The 20,112-nt window shown below is 41.6% G+C and overlaps 1 protein-coding gene across 1 annotated transcript in view; it reads left to right on the forward strand.

Moving 5' to 3' along the window:
- LOC126458101 (cyclin-dependent kinase 2-interacting protein-like) overlaps positions 1-16,664 on the forward strand; it is a 117,728-nt gene extending 101,064 nt beyond the window's left edge. Inside the window, exon 5 of the mRNA XM_050094927.1 lies at positions 16,218-16,664. Coding sequence (XP_049950884.1) covers positions 16,218-16,414 — 197 coding nt within the window. The 3' untranslated portion in view covers positions 16,415-16,664. The remainder of the gene's footprint in view (positions 1-16,217) is intronic.
- Positions 16,665-20,112: the final 3,448 nt, after the last annotated feature.

Raw genomic sequence — 20,112 nt, forward strand, 5'->3', positions numbered from 1 at the left:
TGGCGGGAAGGCATTGTCATCCCCGTTTTGAAACCTGGAAAGACCCCTCTGGAGGTGGACAGCTACCGTCCCATTAGCCTCACCAACGTTCTTTGCAAGTTGCTTGAACGGATGGTGAGCCGGCGCTTGCATTGGGTACTGGAGTCTCGGGGCCTTCTGGCTCCGTCTCAGGGTGGGTTCCGTAAAGGCCGCTCCACCACCGACAATCTGGTGAGCCTGGAGTCGGCCATCCGTACTGCCTTTGCCCGCCGTCAGCACCTGGTCGCTGTCTTTTTCGACATGCGGAAGGCGTACGATACGACATGGCGTCATCACATCCTTTCTACGCTTCATGGATGGGGTCTTCGGGGTCCTCTGCCAATTTTTATCCACAATTTTCTGTCGTGTCGTACCTTCCGCGTGCAAGTCGCGGCCTCGTATAGTTCCTCCCACGTCCAGGAGAACGGTGTGCCACAGGGCTCTGTTTTAAGTGTCTGTCTGTTTTTAATAGCCATTAACGGGCTTGCTGCGGCCGTGGGAAATTCTGTCTCCGCTTCCCTGTATGCTGACGACTTCTGCCTTTACTACAGCTCTACTGGCATTGCAGCTGTTGAACGTCAGCTACAGGGCGCTATCCGTAAGGCGCAGTCTTGGGCTGTAGCGCATGGGTTTCAGTTTTCAGCAGCCAAGACCCGCGTTATGCATTTCTGCCGGCGCCGAACAGTCCATCCTGAGCCGCTGCTTTATCTTGCCGACGAACTCCTTGCTGTGGTGGAGACCCACAGGTTTTTGGGGGTGGTTTTCGATGCCCGGTTGACTTGGCTGCCTCATATCCGGCAGCTTAAACAGACGTGTTGGCGGCATCTAAACGCTCTGAGATGCTTGAGCCACACCCGCTGGGGCGCCGACCGCTCTACCCTGTTGCGGCTCTACCAGGCGTTAATCCAGTCCCGTCTGGATTATGGGAGCCTGGCTTATGGCTCAGCATCCCCATCTGCGTTACGGGTGCTGGACCCAATTCTCCACAGCGGAATACGCCTTGCCACTGGTGCTTTCCGCACCAGCCCTGTGGACAGCGTACTAGTGGAGGCAGGTGTACCTCCACTGCGGTTCCGACGCCACCGTTTGCTGGCCGCTTATGCTGCCCATGTTCTAAGCTCACCCGGGCATCCAAACTATCGTCTCCTGTTCCCGCGATCGGTCGTCCGTCTGCCAGAACGTCGGCCCCGGTCTGGTTGTACAATAGCGGTCTGCGTCGAAGAGCTTCTCTCTGGGCTTCAGATTTTCACTGTTCCACCTCCTTTCCGGGCTACTTTGCATACACCCCCATGGTGTGTTCGTCGCCCTTGCCTTCGGCTCGACTTGGCACAGGGCCCGAAGGACTCAGTCCTTCCAGAGGCCTTCCGCCGCCGCTTTTATTCCATCCTGGCCACGTATCAGGGCTCTGGTATTGTTTACACTGACGGTTCGATGGTTGCTGATCGTGTCGGGTATGCGCTCACTCTAGGTGACCGTTCCGAACAACGTTCCTTGCAGGATGGCTGCAGCGTTTACACTGCTGAACTGGTCGCCATCTTTCGTGCCCTAGAGTATATCCGCTCCTGCTTAGGTGAGTCCTTCGTTATCTGTAACGATTCCCTGAGCGGTTTACGAGCTCTCGACCAGTGTTTCCCTCGTTCTCGTCTGGTGATGGCTATCCAAGAGTCTCTGCATACTCTTGCCCGTTGCGGCCGCTCTGTGGTCTTTGTGTGGACCCCCGGTCATGTCGGTATCCCGGGTAACGAACATGTTGACCGCCTGGCGAAAGAGGCCACCAGTAAGCCATCTCTGGACGTTGGCCTCCCAGAGACTGATTTGCGGGCAGTCTTCCGCCGCAAAATCTTGGCGCTATGGGACGATGAATGGCGCGAACTGACAATGCGCAATAAACTCCGTGCTGTCAAGGAGACGACGGCTGTGTGGCGGTCATCCCTGCGAGCCACTCGCAGGGACTCAGTGGTTCTTTGCCGGCTCCGCATTGGCCACTCCCGGCTGACACACAGTTATTTACTGCGCCGGGAGGACCCTCCTCTATGTCGCTGTGGGGCGGCTTTGACAGTGGCCCACATTTTGATGGCCTGCCCCCTTTTAGCTGTGGTCAGGCAGACATTTGTGCTGCCTGCTACGCTCCCTGCCCTTTTAACAGACGACTCCACTATGGCTGACTTAGTTTTACGTTTTATTCGGGCAGGGGGATTTTATCATTTACTCTGAGTGTTTCTGTCTTATTTTATTGTTTTGTGTTGATTCTGGCCTTTGGCCTATGATTTTAAACTGATTTTTTAATGTGTTTCTAAGTGGTTGGCTTTTCCTTTCTTATTTCTATGGTCGGTCAACCACCGTCACACTCTGTGTGGTTTTAGTTCGTTTTGTCTTGTCTTTGTCTCAGTTTCTCTTGTTCTGTATCGTCTGTGATCTCTTCTGTTCCTCGTTTTTATTCTCTGTGGGTGTTTTTTGTATTTGGAAAAAGGGACCGATGACCGTCGCAGTCTGGTCCCTTTAATCCCACAAACCAACCATAGTACTATTTCTGTTTACTGTTGCTGTCCCTGAGAGAAAAGGAAGTAACATCAATCCCTCCCTCCTTTATACAAGTAAATAAAGAAAATTAAGACTAACCTAAGTAACTTACAAATACCATATGTGCAGTTTATCCTTTGTCATATTTCTCTCAATTTCTTTGAAAAACTTTTGATTGGTTCACCCTGTGGCCCCAGTTTAGGTTGAATTACATCAAACAGGGATGGCATTTTACATCTATATATTACCTTGTACAGTGATGGGCCAGTTCCAGGACAAACTTTTGAATTACATGCACTGGCTACAAAAATATATATATACATTGCAATCTGATTGCTGTGCATTTGTGTAATGGCTTAACATTTTGGATAAAGCATGGTGAATCCATTTTGTCCGTCCATTCGTTTTAGGATGGAAAGGCCCGGTACATAACTTCTTAATTTTTCTTAACAAGTTAGTTCCCTGATCCATAATAATGGTTTCTGGCATGCTGAATTTCAGTAACCAGTTGTTTACCATGGCTTGTGCTACCATACTCACCTTCTGATCTGGGATGGCTACAGCAACTAAATATCATCAAAAAGGATCATCATTGTAAGGACATATTTATTACCCACTTGCATTCTATTATAATGTTCTAAAACATCCAAGCCTAGCATAGAAAATAACTTGTCAGCACCTGGGAGTCTCTGTAGCTGAATGACTCCAGTTTGCTCTTTGTGCACATGGGATGCAGTTTCTTCCATACTGTTCTGTATCATTGTGATGTTTTTTCCACGAAAATCTTTCAGCTACATGCCTATCAGCTGATTAGATGATGTCATGTGCTTCACATAATACTTCCATTCTCAGCACTGCAGGAACTACAACGCGAGGCGAGCACTTTGCATATTTGCAAAGCAAGTATCCTTGCATTTCAAACAGAGGCTGCATCCATAACTGTTGACATTGTCCGCTGATTGTGCTTTTATCCAATCTGCCTGGCTTCCACCTGCAACTTACAAAACAGCTATTTTCTTGCTTAGGTTATCACTATTGGTATGTTTGACTCCTGGCTTATGAATTACTTCATAGTCAGACTCAGTTTTAATGCCCATCTTGTCGAGCAACTTGATGAATCTTTCAACCCAATGACAATTTTAAAAATGTATGGTCTGTAATCACTTTGAATTTCTGGCTACATAAATAGCTACAAAAATAATACACTGCAAATAACTGCTAACATTTATTTTTCAGTTGTTAAATAATTAGTGTCAGTCTTATTCAATTGTCTGGAGGCATGTGGCATAGGGTGTCATTTCCCATCAACATTCTACTTAAAATACAACTCAAAGCATTGTTGGAGGTGTCACACAAAATTACGAATTCCTGTTAAAAGTTGGGGAATATTAACACAGGATCTGATATTAATACCTCCTTGCATTTCTTGAATGCTTCTTGACACTGTGTCGTCCACTGAAATTAACACTCTTTTGTAGCAATGTAGCTAATGGCTGTGCTATTTCAGGGAATCCCTTCACAAGCTTATGAGAATAGTTGCAGAATCCAATAAATGACCGTAATTGTTTAGTATTTTGTTGCATCAGAAAGTCATATATGGTGGAAGTAAGACGAGGATCCGTCCTCACTTGTATCTGAGTACAATGGCATTTCTCCACACTAAGTTCAAGGTGTGCTGCCCTCAATTTACTAAATACTTTATCCAGACATTTAACACGATCTTCTATAGTTCTCAAATACATGATTATATTGTCAAGATATACCATACAGATTCTTGGATTTAATCCATGAAGTAACAAATCTAATAGGAATGTAGCTGGAGCATTTTTCAGTACAAATGACATTCTTCAGTACTGGTAATGACGTAAAGGTTTAGTTAAAGCTGATTTGAGTCCATCTTTGATAAACTCTTCCAGTTGGTAATACCCACTTCAAAGATCAATCATTGAAAAATATTTACTTCTTCCTAGGTCATCTAATGTGTTCGTGATGTTCGGAACTGGATATGCATCTTGTGTGGTTCATGTATTCAAGTAACAGTAGACACAACAAAATAGATATTTTTGTGTACTGTCAACTGACTTTTCTTATTCATTAACAATATTCGCTGATCACAGTCTACCACTATGCTCAATATTACCCTTGAGTAATTGCTGATCTGTAAATTCGTCTACTAGTGGCTGTAGATGTTTAACTATTTTGTATGATTTCCTATAGACTGGTGTATTACAGCCTGTTGAAATGCAGTGTTGTGTGATAAGAGCTGCTGGTAGTATACTGTCTGAACTGAATAAATCTGAATATCCTAATAACAAAGCTTCCATGGCTTTTAGTTCCCTGTCTTTCAAGTGACAAACTTTGGTGTGTAGTACAGACAAATTGGCAGTTTGTCTGACGCTTCAGTCAGCTCATGATCCTTTGATATCCTCATTCTTGAACATCTGTAAACTCACTGTAATAAATCCTTGTGGAAGATTTACTTCTCAAAGTTACCAAAATCATCAGTTCCCCATTAACGTTGAATAAGTGTGAAATGCGCCTTCATATAAAATGATACATTTATGTAATGCTTCATTGTTCTGTAGTGGCTCAGCTGCACATAATCTCTGCTGTTGCGCTTTGGCATCCATGATGTCCAAACCAACTTCTCTGTACCAGCAGATACTTTCATGCATATGTGTATTCAAGAACTATAGAAGATTGTGTATGTGTGTGCAGTTCAGTTGGTGATACCTTAGCAATCAATGTACTGCACAATACTGAAACATTTGCAGAAGCTGGACTCATCGGAAACAAGTTCCACAAAGTGCAGCTGTGCACTGTGAAAGATTAATTTTTATGTGATGCCTATCCAGAAAGTGAAGTCCAAGAATTGTGGAATACCCCTGTCCCACAGTTGGCAACACTTCCATATGCCCATGAAACTATAGTTCCAATCCTAAAAATTAGCTATATTGCCTCCAAGGATGCACACTCCCTTTTGTGTTTAACATTTTCTGTTGCTTATTTCTGTTACCCTTCTTTCTATTCCCACACTTGTTTGCTTTGTGACCAAAATGCACACATCTGTAATATCGCAATTGATTGCATTGCGCCTTCAAGTGCCCTTTCTTCCCACAACGATAACAATTCTTTTCAGAATTTATCATTGGAACATGTGTAGCAGTATCTGCCTGCTGCAAATGTGAGCCAACACACAGTGCTGTAATCAAATCGTATGGATTTTCCATTCTTACTCTTTGCAGAAAATCTTAAGGAATTACTTGCAAAAACACACCAAGCACTCTGTTCTCTACCTCCCTGAGTGTGACAAAATTTGCTTCCCTATCAGCTCATATTTTTGCACATTTACTTAATTGATTCTGTCTGAAAAAGTCTCCACAGCCTTATTTTCATTGTGTCAACCCACTCAACTTTCCTGTAAAAAAAATATTGCACTGTTCTGCTTATGGTATCTCTCAAGCAAACCTTCCACCGATTACTCAAATATACTTGCCTTGCACAGCATTTTGTGATACATAACATATGTCTTTGGCACCCATAAGACACAAATGACTCATTCCGGCTGCAGCCAATATTTTATTAATTAATACTGTTACATTCTCTGTCATTATGCTGGAGAAGGGTGTGATTAGGTTAGGTGCTAAAGAATCTAGCAGAAGTGAGGCATTGCTACTGTGACTTAAATTCACTTGAACCGAGCTGTGACTCTTGTTCAGCCCACAAAGGTTCTAATTGAACCATCAGTTCATCATGGCATAACTTTTGTTGAACAGTTTCCTCTAACTGTTGTGATACTTGCTCTGTTAGAGCAACTATACTATATTTGAACTGAAGTATGTGCTTCCAACAGAGCAACATATACCGAACAAGAAAAAATATGACTCACAATGTAAGAAACTATACTCCACTACTTCATCGCCCAACGACATTCATGTGCTACATGACCATACCGTCTACAAGTAGAACACGTTACTGGTATGAACTTAGCAGATGGTCCAGCTCGGCCAGTTAGCCGTGCAGTCTAACGCACTGCTTTCCGGGTGGGAAGGCGGTGTGACGGTCCCCGGCACGAATCCATCCGGTAGATTAGTGTCAAGGTCCGGTGTGCTGGCCAGCCTGTGGATGGTTGTTAAGGCTGTTTTCCAGTTTCCTCGGCAAATGCGGGCTGGTTCCACTTATTCCGCCTCAGTTACACTATGCAAACACTTTCTCCATGTATGCGTACGCCATAATTACTCTACAATGCAAACACTGGGGTTACACTCGTTTGGTCTGAGACGTTCCGGGGGGGTCCACTGGGGGCCAAACTGCACAATAACCCTGGGTTCAGTATCGGGTGGCAGTGGGGTGAGTGGACTGCTGTAGCCTGTTGTGGGGTTGTGCACCACTGAGGGTCGTGGTGGGGATGAAGCCTCTCCATCATTTCTGGATCCCCAGTTCCATACAATACAATACAATAGTGTATGGTCCACTGTGGCCCACTAAATTACAAATAGTACATCTCACTGGAATCAAATATGTCTCTCTACAATGTCCTCTTACTTCTTATAAACCAACAGGTTCCATAGTATCCTCAAAAGAGACTTTGGACAAAGCACACCCATCAATACACCTAAACTCAGCCACATCACAATCAAAGAAAGAGAAAAATGTCTCTTTATGCTTACCACATTGATCTTTTTATGCTTACCACATTGTGGCTACTACTGTGATGTGTGAACGTTGTAGATCCAGACCACTGCCTCCAAATTCTGGATGTTGGATTTGAACACTTCCAAAGCCAAATCCTCCGATGATGATGGCTTCAGAGTGCATGCTTCTGGCACCAGTTTACCTTGGGCTGAGCAGACACACCTCTGCGTGAAGTCAGGATAACTGTTGGAAACCTGCGAAGCGTCACTGACACTAGTAAAACATTATTAGAGTTCAATCTTTTGTTCCAAGTCATCATTCTTCTGCCTCTGCTGTTGCTCATTCTACTGTGTGTTGGATTTTAGCTGATTCCTGTGAGATTTCCCAATAGTGAACAGAGTGATTCTCTGGTTTAAGGTCTTTCTCAACATTATTCTTCTTTTACCACCCAGTTCGATAGCTGCAAAATCAGCAGAACACTGATTTTGAGTCAGTAGCATAAAAGCCTTGATTAGCATATTGCAGATCCTTTTCATGCGCTGTAGGACTCACATTTATCAGTGCTAGAAATAGAATTGACAAGGAACCTAAAGCAGAAGAACCAAAAATAATTCTATTCGCATTTTACAGGAAGACTTTCGGTGTGGGCCAAATATATTTACTGGTTTTGTTCTCCTATCACTATAATGCAGAAACTACAACTATTACTTCATGACAAGTGGCTGCGGGCAACAACAACTTTAACTGCCTGAGGGATGTGGAGAGGTGCAGGGAAACAAGCCGCACCTCAGTCTCTCAGAGCAGCCAGCCTTCACCCATGTTCTGAGTTTCTGCAAAAGCACAAATGGCATAGTGCTTATTGTGATCGCCAGTTGCTTCCAGGATTGTGAGAGTAGTACTTGAGTGCAATTACTCTTCGTATTCTATAGTTTTGACTTAGGCGCATATGATCCCAGTTGGTTTTGCACCCTAAAATAAAACAAAACAATGATTACTTTTGACTCATTTTAAACTAAGAAAACAACAAGCCATAAACAAAACAAATGGATGTGGAGAGCACAAAGCATTTGATAATGGCTGCCACACTATTGCAGTCCCGACACCTGCCGCTATCATACACAACTGTAGTTCACAATACCACGGCTCTAAAATTACAACAGAAAAGTGTTTGCAATTACCCAGAATACAAACTTTAGCTAAGACAAAAATTTCTTTGTTCTAACATGCTAGGTCACACCACTTATTTAAGTCCTACAGTGCCATATGTGGCATGTGCCTTATTTGAGTGCCTGCTGTTTGACTTGGCACCAGCATAACTTAAGAGCACACTTACACATCACTGTGTTTGTGCAGAAGAGCTCTCTTTATTTTGTGAACATTTGGCTTCACCAGAAGTTGTGCTATACCAGTAACCAAAAATTGGTTACTTGTTCAGAACTTACATGCAGAGAATAAAGCTATTTCAAACTGTTGCTGATAAAATAGTTCATATGGATGCATTTTGCTATGAAACTGCATTTATTGCATATATTTGCATTTTGAAGCGTACATAGAAAGACATTGTGTATGTCACTCAATGGTGGAAGGTTCACAATTTTATGCTGGCATAGACACTATGCCATATGCTCAACATGAGTACCATGCATTGCTCGAGAAACGTCAAAATCATAGTCCATTTCATTCCATACTTGACTCAACAGGTCCCTATTTATTGAATCAACAGTTCAGTTTGTCAGCTCTTGAAGAGCAGCTGCTATATTGGACAAAGGATGTGTTAGGTCTAGTGACATGGGCGACAAAAGCAATGAATAAGATCTTGTTTTCCACTGCTTCCAATCAAATATTGCCGGATGGTGGTGTTACGATAATGCCACACCTCTAAGTAAAGGTGAGGTGGAGCACTGCTGTGCATAAAAATAAATTCATTGTAATCTTTGTGAAGTTATGGAAACACAATTTTGCAGTATGTCCACGTATGATGTCCCTGTCATAGTTTCCTCTGCAAAAAGAAAAGTCAATAAATTTTGTGGACAGGAAAGGCACATAACACGTGCAATTTTTGTGTGGTTTTATTATTTCAATGATGACTCCAGGATTTCATGACCCCCAAATTCTTACATTGTGGCGGTTTATCTTCCCCAATATATAAAATATTTACTCATCTGGAAAGGTGAGAAGTTTGGAAAAAGTGTCCTCTGCGATATCCTGGAAAAATGAAATGAAATGGAAAAATTCATACCTCCTGTTATAGTGACAAGAACGCAGTAACTGCACCTTGTAAAGTTTCACACGCAGACATCATTTTAGGACAAGCCACACCATTGTTGGAGGAAGTTGAAGTTCCTGACCTGCTTATCTCGTGGACTTCCAGGGGCTCCTTGTGAACATATTTCTGTTACATTCAACATATTCATCAGTGTGCATGCCTGACCAGTGCTCTTCCCTTTGCATATGCAATCAACTTCCAAGAATTTTGTATGCCAATCATAAATCTGAGTGTGCAGAGGTAGCTTCTTGTTGAGTTGACAGCAGAATCAATATTGTAATTGTACAGTGGACTGACTTCATGCAAATTCCAACACAAAAAATGATTTCTCTTGTGGTTTATTCACCATGTTGCTACAAACAAGCAACAGCACAGCTGAGTCAAAACTTTGAACCTTCCTCCATGTAGTGACATCCACAACATGTTTCTATCTTTTATAGTTTGTCTGTAATAGACACCGGAAATCTGTTCTTTCTTATTGAATCATCCAGTATTTTGGTGTAAGGGACCCATGGTCTCTGGTGGTTCATTTCAGAGTAAAAAAGTAATTGTATTTTATTAGTTCTTACCCCAATTACGTTTGTTTCAGAGAAAATACCTTCATAACAGTGAAAAAACGTGCAATATGTAGTTGCCAAAACTAGAATACAAAACACAAGGTTTGAGTTCTTATAGGTGACTATGTACAGCCATCTTTGGCATCACACTCTCAGGGGCTCAGCATTTATTTGTTAGTTACTGGCATCGGGGCCCCCCGTGGTTCCTGTGCTGCAGACAAATGAGTGCCTCCAATCCCCCGTCCTATGAGGATCCTGGCTCAATTGCCCAGATCACAAGGTTGGTTGAAACCTCCATGAAAAACCCATCAATCTCGAGGGGTGCTGCACACTAACAAGATGCATGGCTGTTGAGGTGGAAGTCATTAGTGGGCAACCTCTCGGGAACCTGCCACACCTCAGTTGTATAAGGCTTAGGTGAACTTGTATTTCCCCAGCAGCTCATTGGACTGAGATGGAACCATTGAAATTTCCTCCTCTTCCTTCCAGAGGAATGGATTGGCCACTTTTAGGTAAGAACATCCAAACTAGCAAGAGGGCTCGTGCAGCTAGTCCTCTGGACTCAGAGATTGCATAGTAACAGAATGATTGTGGACTCCCTACCCCAGCAGAAAGACAGGGTTAAACTCAACCCCGGTGGTAAATGGCTTCCATACTACAGTGGAAAATGAATGGGATCAGGACTCATGTGGAGGAACTGAAACTCTTCTACAAGCACAACTCCTGTGCTTGAGTTTACAGGAAGCCCATTTTAAAGTCACTGATGCCCCTATCCTAAGGGTCTATACTGTCCACAGAAAGGATGACATGACTGGGGAAAGAGTTCATTAAGGGAAAGGTTACTGTGTTTGTCAATAACACTCACCACTCCTCTGCTCTCATCCTTGGTTACTGACCTACAAGCAGTAGCCATTGTAGTTCACATGAGCCATGTACTTTCTTGTGCTGGATGCTTTATACTGTGAGGCTCTCACAGGCCTTATTGAATAACTCCCCTGCCCATGTGTCCTACTGTGTGACGTCGATGCCCATGATGTACCATGGGGATCAAACTATACTTGCCCCATGGGTCAAGTCTAGGAGAACCCTATGATGTCTCAGTAGCTGTGCATCGTGAACACAGGTGGGTTTAGAGAGTGTTGCGAGATCACTGAAATTAGTCAAGTGATTGCATTTTGGAACACAGTGGGAAGTAACTGATGACCTTCATTCCAGTTTACCACTTCCCATTGTGGATCCATCTTCTGGATGGAGGACTACTTGAACAGAAGCCACTGAAATGGTTGGTAGCAGTGCTAACTGGATGCTTTTCAGCCAGCTGGTTGTGTTTGAACACTGCACCAGCATCCAGGAATGGGTGGACCACATCACCCAAGTGATCCATTTTGCCACAGTATGGTGTACTGCACTGCTTGTAGATACAGTATTCTTGTGCAACTCCAATGGGGTGACCACCTCATTTTGATACGGGCCTTCCTGCCTAAGCGCTTTTTTAGGTCCCAAGTTGGTGACATAATGTCAGACTGTTTTGAGCAGGAGAATGGTGTTCCTCAGAGCAGTGTTTTTAAGTGTTACCCTCTTTGACAAACCCATAAACAGTATCACATTTGTAATAAGGAGTCCTGTACAGTGCTCCTTATTTGTGGATGATTTTTCTGCTTCCTGTTCCCAGTGTTGCAACAGTGACTAGCCAGTTGCAGATTAAATTGTGGAGGTTAGAGGAATGGGGTGCAAAGATGGTTTTTCACTTTTCTCCAGATAAGTGTGCCCATTTGTGTTCATTTTAATTGTTCTCGTCATATTTTTAATTTACCTGACTTGCATTTGAGTGACACCATTCTGCATTTTAACAACTTACTGAAATTTCTGGGTCTCATTTTTTTACTCCAAAGTGTCGTGGTTACCACACCTGTCAGCCAGAATCCAATCGCCCATGAGTAACAATGCCATTTGGGATCTGCGCGCAGCCTATGCTCGAATCACTTGGTGTGAAGCACATAAAACCCCAGATTTGAGATTTGGTGCAGTACAAGAGAGATTGCACACCTGCTTATGCTCTTAATACGTTATTTTATGGCTTTATAATTGAGCACCACAACTCTACAGCTGCCTTTATGGGTGTGTCGAAAAAGGGGGACTCCATTGGTGGGCACTGGTGCAGGTATGATGTGTTTCAGGTGCTAAATTCCTCGTCTGTTCAGATTCTCTGAGTGCCCTTCACTTTATAGAATGCTTTTACCCAGCAGATAAAGTAGTCCAGAATATCCAGAACATGGTCCTCCAAGTATAATGGCTGCGTGAGGAGCTGTCTTTCTTCTGGGTACTAGGGCACATGGATATTGCCGGAAACAAAAGGGTAAATGGAGCAGCAAAGGAGGTGCATCATGATCCTCAGTTATTTCAGTGTGCCATTTCCCTGCATGCTATAGCCTCGCTGCTGTTGAGGTACAGTGTCATGCATCGATGGGAAGACAAGTTGCTGGAAGTGACAGATAATAAGCTGCACCTAGCAAAGCCCCCTATGCAGCTGTGGTGTACCTCCTTTCAACCATGAAGACTGGATGAGATCCTCCTTACTTCACATAGCCATAGTCCTGACACACAGCTTCTGCTCCAGTGCGACAACCCTCCAGTGTGTGGTGTTCGTGGCAGACAGATCACTGTGTGTCACTTTTTACTAGATTTGTTTTTGTTTTTGTGGACCAGCCTCTATTTTAAGTGACATTCAAACAAATGTGTTGAGAGTTTTTAAATATATTGTGATCTGCCCAACTTATTTCCAAAAATTTTAAGGAGATGTTCTGAATGTGTTAACAGGGTGACTGGCTCACCCAGGGTTTTTGTAAGTGATCAGCTGGTCACATATCCTGGGCTGTTGTTTTAGCTCCTCTGTCATTTTCCTTCTGTTTTCTTCCCAAGTGTAGTATCTTTCACTATTTATATTTTGTTTTAAGGCATGTGATACAGAATGCTTGTGTGAACCAACACATGTGAGGTAAGAGTGAGTGAGTGAGCCAACATTTTTAGTGGTTTCAACCATATTCATTTCTGTTCTGCCACTCTCTCATTCCATTCAGGGAACACACATGAGGTGCACATCCACCAACTCATCAGTAAACCTATGCATAGCACTGCTGTGTATCACTATTAATACACAACTAACACTTCTGGGAAACAAAACCCTAGACAGATCTGAGCAGTGCAGGACACAAACTTGAGGCTAACGAGTTGACAAGGATTTTACTGTTGTCAACATTAGGTACTGTGAGCGAATGGAAACAAGATACACAGCACGTACTAATAACATTTGCATTTTCATGGCAATACAGATACAAAGTTAATTGGTGTGAGAAACCAAATGAAATGCATTAATTCTTAACAGCCCACTGGAGACCACAGGTCTCTTATACTATAATATTCAGAAGGTACCCCTGAACAACCTCTGTAAGTTTATTTGTGGATGTCTGGTTCACCCTGTATAGTAATTGCAATTTTGAAAGCTTACAGGCAATTGTACTAAAAATCCTTGTGGATAAATATATGAGGGAATGAGGACCATAAAGGCCCAACGAACATAAAAAAAAAACTTTGAAAAAAATAAGAGGTTTGTAAAAATCAAATATATAGACAAACAACCAGTATCATAGGTCTGAATTGTTTTTTAACCAAGTCTCTACATCTCATACTTTCTATGAATAAATAATGTTCCCATTTTATGTTAATGTTAATTCACAAAATTTCCATGTATAGGATAGTGATAATAGTGCCTTTTGACAGTTGTGAAGTTTCTAATTATTGTGAAACTAGAATTAGAACATAAAGAACAGATGCTCAGTGCATCACACAAAGAGACTTATTGGGAAAAATATATTTTTAACATATTCTGACTAATCAAAATTGCAAACTTTTATTGATCCAAGGTATCTGCCTAAAAGTTGAGATCACACATATTCTAAACTTTGCCATTTATTGATAGTGTGTATTTTTGAAATAAAGAAAAAGAAACTGTTCACATTAATTTTTCTCTTCAGTACCTTTTTTGTTTAGTTAGCTTGTCATCTGCAATGTCACTATTTTAAATCATCATCATCATCATCATCATCCTAATAGGACAGTTGTGGAACTTATATCTTCGTTATCACAAATATTTGGCTGTTTCTTTCAAATATGTTGCAATTTTTAAGGTTGTGGTTATGATGGACCTCAGAACACAGAAGTTGTTTTTCTGAATAAATAGCAATTTCACTTCTGTACTGACATGAGAAAGTTACTCTGTCTCCCCCTTCTAAACATGTCATCTGGCTGCCATTCTCCCATTGGCTGTATAGAACCAGGAGCTGACACACGCCCTATCATTCCTGTCATAGCCCACAGTGAGCATCGACAACATTGCTGCATGAAACATTAAGTATTAACTCCAACCTAAATTTTTACCATCTCCTGCAGAAATGCATGCTGTTGTTGAGTATTTGTCCAATTTTAAAGTCAGTTTGATTCCAAGTACCAATGGATTCAGGCAAACTGCAGTTTAAACATGGTAAATGTTCACAAAAAGCCAAAGTACGCAGTGTACATTGCCACAGTTAGCAGCACGGTGAAATTTGCTGCACACGCTATACCCTCCTCCACCACACCATCATAGTTCTCACTGCTCAGCCAAGCTGGTGTCACTGTACCCCCTCAAACCTTTCTGAAGTGTGCTTGAGCAGCAGTGAAACACAGACAGCAATATCTTCTTGGATGCAGGTCATATGTAACAACAGCAACTAGTATGCAAATAAAAGGTCCTGAATAACCATTCAGTCCAATTCTCGAACTTTCACTTTTTTAGGGATCTAGTGATGTCTGTTCATACTATCTCCACAACGGGTATTTCCACTGTGATTTATTCTCGTGATAACAACTGCTGTCAGTTTAATGTGATTTTTGTTTCTTAGAGATTTAATTCCAGATTAATTTTCTTTCTCTTTTCATCTGAATGCCACGATCTTGTTCTAAACTGGTAACACTTTTCTCCAGTATGACCAAATTTCCCAGTTGCAACCGCACATGATAAATTGTTACAGTTTATCATAACCAAATAAAACACTTACTTGGATTCAGAATCAATAATGGACTTTGAGGATAACATTTTTGCCTCTAAATGTTACCTTTACTTAAAAAGCAGCATAAATGTATGTATACAGTATATACAGAGCTGTGCGAACTTTTATTGCAAACCCATACAAGTACGACAAAAGTTTGTAAGTTGATCAAATTTAATGCTGCTTGGTCCTGTGTCACAAAATTGTCAACTTTTAAGCTGAACATTTGACTAGTTCATAGTTTCTCAACTATTCCTTGCACTAGCACTGTGAGTCAAATGCCACATGATTGTTTGAGCAAGATCAATTCTGTATCGAGTGCTTTGGCATATTAGGAAATCTAGAGCCTATTCGAATGCAAGTATTATTTGCTAAGCCCTATACTTCATAATTCTTCTGCATAAATTTGTTCAAAACATCAATGGCCAAAGCTTCATCTGTAAATGTAAGATGACCCCTTTAATCAGGGATTAAAAAATGTAAAAACATTGACCTCAGCAGCAATAGTTTAATCTGCAAATGTAAGACAACCCCGTATTTTTCGAACGACAACTCTGAGAAAAAACCACATCTTATCAGGTAAATACGGTATTTCAATACTTCATGGTCCTCGTTGTCACCATTTCCATTAAGCACATTCTGTGCCTTGAGATTCAGATAAAACTGCTGACGCATGTCCTATTACGTGGTATTACTACTATGTACGTGATGTGGACATTAAATTATGTTGTCAGCCCTATATAACAATTGAACAGCACGGAGCAACAAAGTAATGCTTTGTGCTTCGGGCCTATATGGAAATGAATATCTGAGAAATTGGTGATATAGGTTTTCATAAATGTTCACAAATACAGTCTGGGGCTACAGATATAGATAAATCTGGTTCACTATAAGATCAACAAAAGTCAGGAGCATGCATACATGCTACTATCTCTCAAAATGATTCTCAGCCTCTCATATACAAATTATTTACAGATTTACAGATTTTTAAACAAAGTAATACTCCAGAAGGCAAACAATTAGTGGATTATAAAAAAAATATTTTAGTGCTTTGCAGTTCATGTGTTTCGTAACATTAATTACGTAACAGCTGTTAGTTCTTTTAACATTGCATTATGAGAATGTTTCTTTTTTCAGGTGAGTCATGCCACCAGATATGTACAGCATTCAACCGTGAACTGGAAGTAAAACAGGATGTGATGTCTGAGATTTCACACTGTGAGAGCGAACCTGAACTTATGTTGCATCTGGCAGCCTGGGTATACCAGCCACATGTAACTAGCATTGATGATAGAGTCCTGGAAGCATTACTTGTAGAGACAGGGCATAAATAAGCATGTATCCCTCTGTACACTCCATTTGCATTGCAGGGGATTTCCCAATTGTACCCAAGTTACTGATAGTCACCCTTTTTTTCTCTTTAGCTCCAGAAAGTAGCATACCTTTGCAAAACCTGATGATTCAAAGTAGATACCTGTAGTTACCATCACCTCACTAACTGTAAAGTCACAAAGAAAACAAGCTAAGGAACACTTCTGTAACAGAAAACAAATTGTTACATTGCCAAATAAATTCTGAACTGAATATCAGTGGTTTGTTATTTCATATTCAAGGATTTCTTCATAAGCTAAGGGGAGAAGTAAAAAACCTGGTGTTTGCAGGTCAGTGGGTTTGTTTGCAGTACATATTACCCCACTTCCTGATAGATGGAATCCAACAGGCAGTGGCAGCAGATTGTGGCGCTTGGAAAAATGTGACAGTCACACCAGGTGCTTGCTTAACGCATTGCTCGCATTAGGGAGCAGGAGGGGAGGAGACCACACCTGAATGAAATACCCTTATTCAGACATATCATCATTCAGACTTGTGTTCTTACAGAAAATGCTTATATGAGTTGCATATTGAAATGGGGCACTGTGGAGGGAGGCATATTAGTTTGAGTGTGTTGATGACCTCATTTGAAGCAGTGGTCATCTGCCTCAGTAGCAGCAATGCATTGGCCAGAGGAACAACCCAAATTTTCTAACAAGTGATTGGTTATCACTGCACAGTGTGTATTTGATGACCACTTCAATATTCACACTTGAGATACTGTACCTGGCTACCAATCAATTGTTTCTTATGTTGACACCTTTAGGAAAACTGAGGAAACAAGAAGAATGGGTTTTTTACAGCCTATGAGATCACCACAAAACATTGAAGTAGTAAGACAGCAATTTCTGTGATCTCTTCAGCATCCAAGCATGCAGTTATTTGTGATTTTCTGATCATTCTGAGCCAAATTCTTCATGACCTCCATTTCCACACACACATGTAGGCTGTGCTGCAATGACTCATAGAAGATGATTTTGTTGCTTGGCAAAATACATGTGAGGAGCTGCTTGAAAAGTTCCCATGCCACATACCGGTATTCTTTAGTGATATGGCACAATTTGATTGGTGTAGATGTTTAAATAAATATAACACATTTCTGGAGTGGTTACAATCCCAGAGAATTGAATTATTGATCTTTTTTGAAGAAAACAAGCCTGTGACAGCTGTGAATTCTCTACTATTTGTCATCAGAATTGAGAACTTGAACAAATTGATGTTAGGGATCTGCAGTTTCAGCAAGATTGGGCAACAGCACAAATTGCAATGCCTGATGTGCAGGAAAAGTTTCCTAAGTACCTCGTCTCCTGAGAGGCAATCTTCCATGACTGGTGAACTGGCCACATTTAGCTCCTTGTTACATTTCTGTGGGGGGGATATCTAAAATCCATTGTTTATGCCAATAGTCCAAGGACCACTGCACATTTGAAGGACAATACTTACTGTGCAGTAGTCCACATTTCCAGTACTGTTGTGGGGGGATGGAGGGGTGGGGGAGAGAGAGAGAGAGAGAGAGAGAGAGAGAGAGAGAGAGAGAGAGAGAGAGAGAGAGAGAGAGGGAGGGGTAGGAGGGGGGGGAGGAAGAATGAAGGGGAAAGAAGAAAAAAACATTGAGATTTGGGTAAATCAATGTATTAACAGTATGGGATGTCATTTTCTGGATGTTGGTAGTAAAGAAAAAAAAAAAAGTATAATAAGTTTCCAGTTTTGTAGAAAATTAAAAAAGGAATTAAAATTATACATATAAAAAAATGTGCTGACCTTTCAAATCAGCAAGTTTCATTGCTGCACGCTGCAGGTAACCCTAAACTGTAGCAACCAGTCATGAAGAAATCGAAACTCGTGCTTCTTGTCTTTGGCTCTGAAGAAAAATAGATGGACCTGTAAAATATCTTCAGCATTGCTGCAAGAATTCAAGGTTTTGCCATTCTAGATGTTCACCTTACTAGCCCATCATAGACATTTTTCATGGCTTCTGTAGAATACACAATGATGCACCTAGAGCAGGAGGTTGTAAATAGAACATTTCCAGTGGGTGGAAGCTGAGTAATAGCAGTACGTTGGAAGTACAACATGGACAGTCACAGTGTTTCATGTACAAAACAATAGTTATCCATGCATTTCATTTGCATAGGGAATACTAGTAGGTGGGATGTGGCATTAGTCTGATACTTGTCTAAATACAAAATTGTGGCAAATAGCTTGTAGCTCCAAAGCTGTGCTGTTTCAAAAGGGCTACAGTCATCTTAGAGTACCAGTGGGCACAAGATAATCACTGTATACTCGACCTCAGATTGGTTGGGCACCCATTAAAGCCCCCAAGAGTAATTTGAAACATAAACACCCCCTCCCCCCACACACCACCACCACCACACTGAACTTATATCCACATTTTTGGTGTAGCTTATAGTGGTATACACAAATATTTGATACCCGGCCAAAAACTCGCCAACTGAACATCGCATTGCAGTGAGAGAGAGAGAGAGAGAGAGACAATGCAATATCTTCAAGGTGGTTTCATGAATGGCAATGCCACTGCTGAATGGTTTTTCCATCACGTGTGTGCTCCTTGCAGCTTCTGTTATTTTGGTTATGCTTGTTGTGAAAAAATATTGCAGAAAATTATCTCTACTGTGAGGCTGGTCAAGAAGTCAGCCAACAAGCTCTGATCACCTCATCATGCAAAAACCATAATTTTTGTTGAATCTCAGTTTCTGTGTATTTACAGGTGTGTGTGTGTGTGTGTGTGTGTGTGTGTGTGTGTGTGTGCATGTGACTAGATTACATCAGCTATTGCTGTAGTTACAACTTCGGTCAATAAGCACAAAATTAATATCTGCTATTTATTGTGGATCATTTGTGATGATGCTGATGTCATGAGAACTTGATATAGAGTTGCGACAATAAATACTTTGACAAACACATTTCATGTTGTTGTTATTGTGGTCTTCAGTCCTCAGACTGGTTTGATGGAGCTCTCCATGCTACTCTATCCTGTGCAAGCTTCATCATCTCCCAGTACCTACTGCAACCTACATCCTTCTGAATCTGCTTAGTGTATTCATCTCTTGGTCTCCCTCTACGATTTTTACCCTCCACGCTGCCCTCCAATACTAAATTGGTGATCCCTTGATGCCTCAGAACATGTCCTACCAACCGATCCCTTCTTCTGGTCAAGTTGTGCCACAAACTTCTCTTCTCCCCAATCCTATTCAATACTTCCTCATTAGTTATGTGATCTACCCATCTAATCTTCAGCATTCTTCTGTAGCACCACATTTCGAAAGCTTCTATTCTCTTCCTGTCCATGTTTCACTTCCATACATGGCTACACTCCATACAAATACTTTCAGAAATGACCTCCTGACACTTGAATCTATACTCGATGTTAACAAATTTCTCTTCTTCAGAAACTCTTTCCTTGCCATTGCCAGTCTACATTTTATATCCTCTCTCCTTCGACCATCATCAGTTATTTTGCTCCCCAAATAGCAAAACTCCTTTCCTACTTTAAGTGTCTCATTTCCTAATCTAATTCCCTCAGCATCACCCGACTTAATTCGACTACATTCCATTATCCTTGTTTTGCTTTTGTTGATGTTCATCTTACATCCTCCTTTCAAGACGCTATCCTTCCATTAAACTGCTCTTCCAAGTCCTT

The sequence above is a fragment of the Schistocerca serialis genome, chromosome 2 (genome assembly GCF_023864345.2).
Source record: "Schistocerca serialis cubense isolate TAMUIC-IGC-003099 chromosome 2, iqSchSeri2.2, whole genome shotgun sequence".
Lineage (NCBI taxonomy): Eukaryota > Metazoa > Arthropoda > Insecta > Orthoptera > Acrididae > Schistocerca > Schistocerca serialis.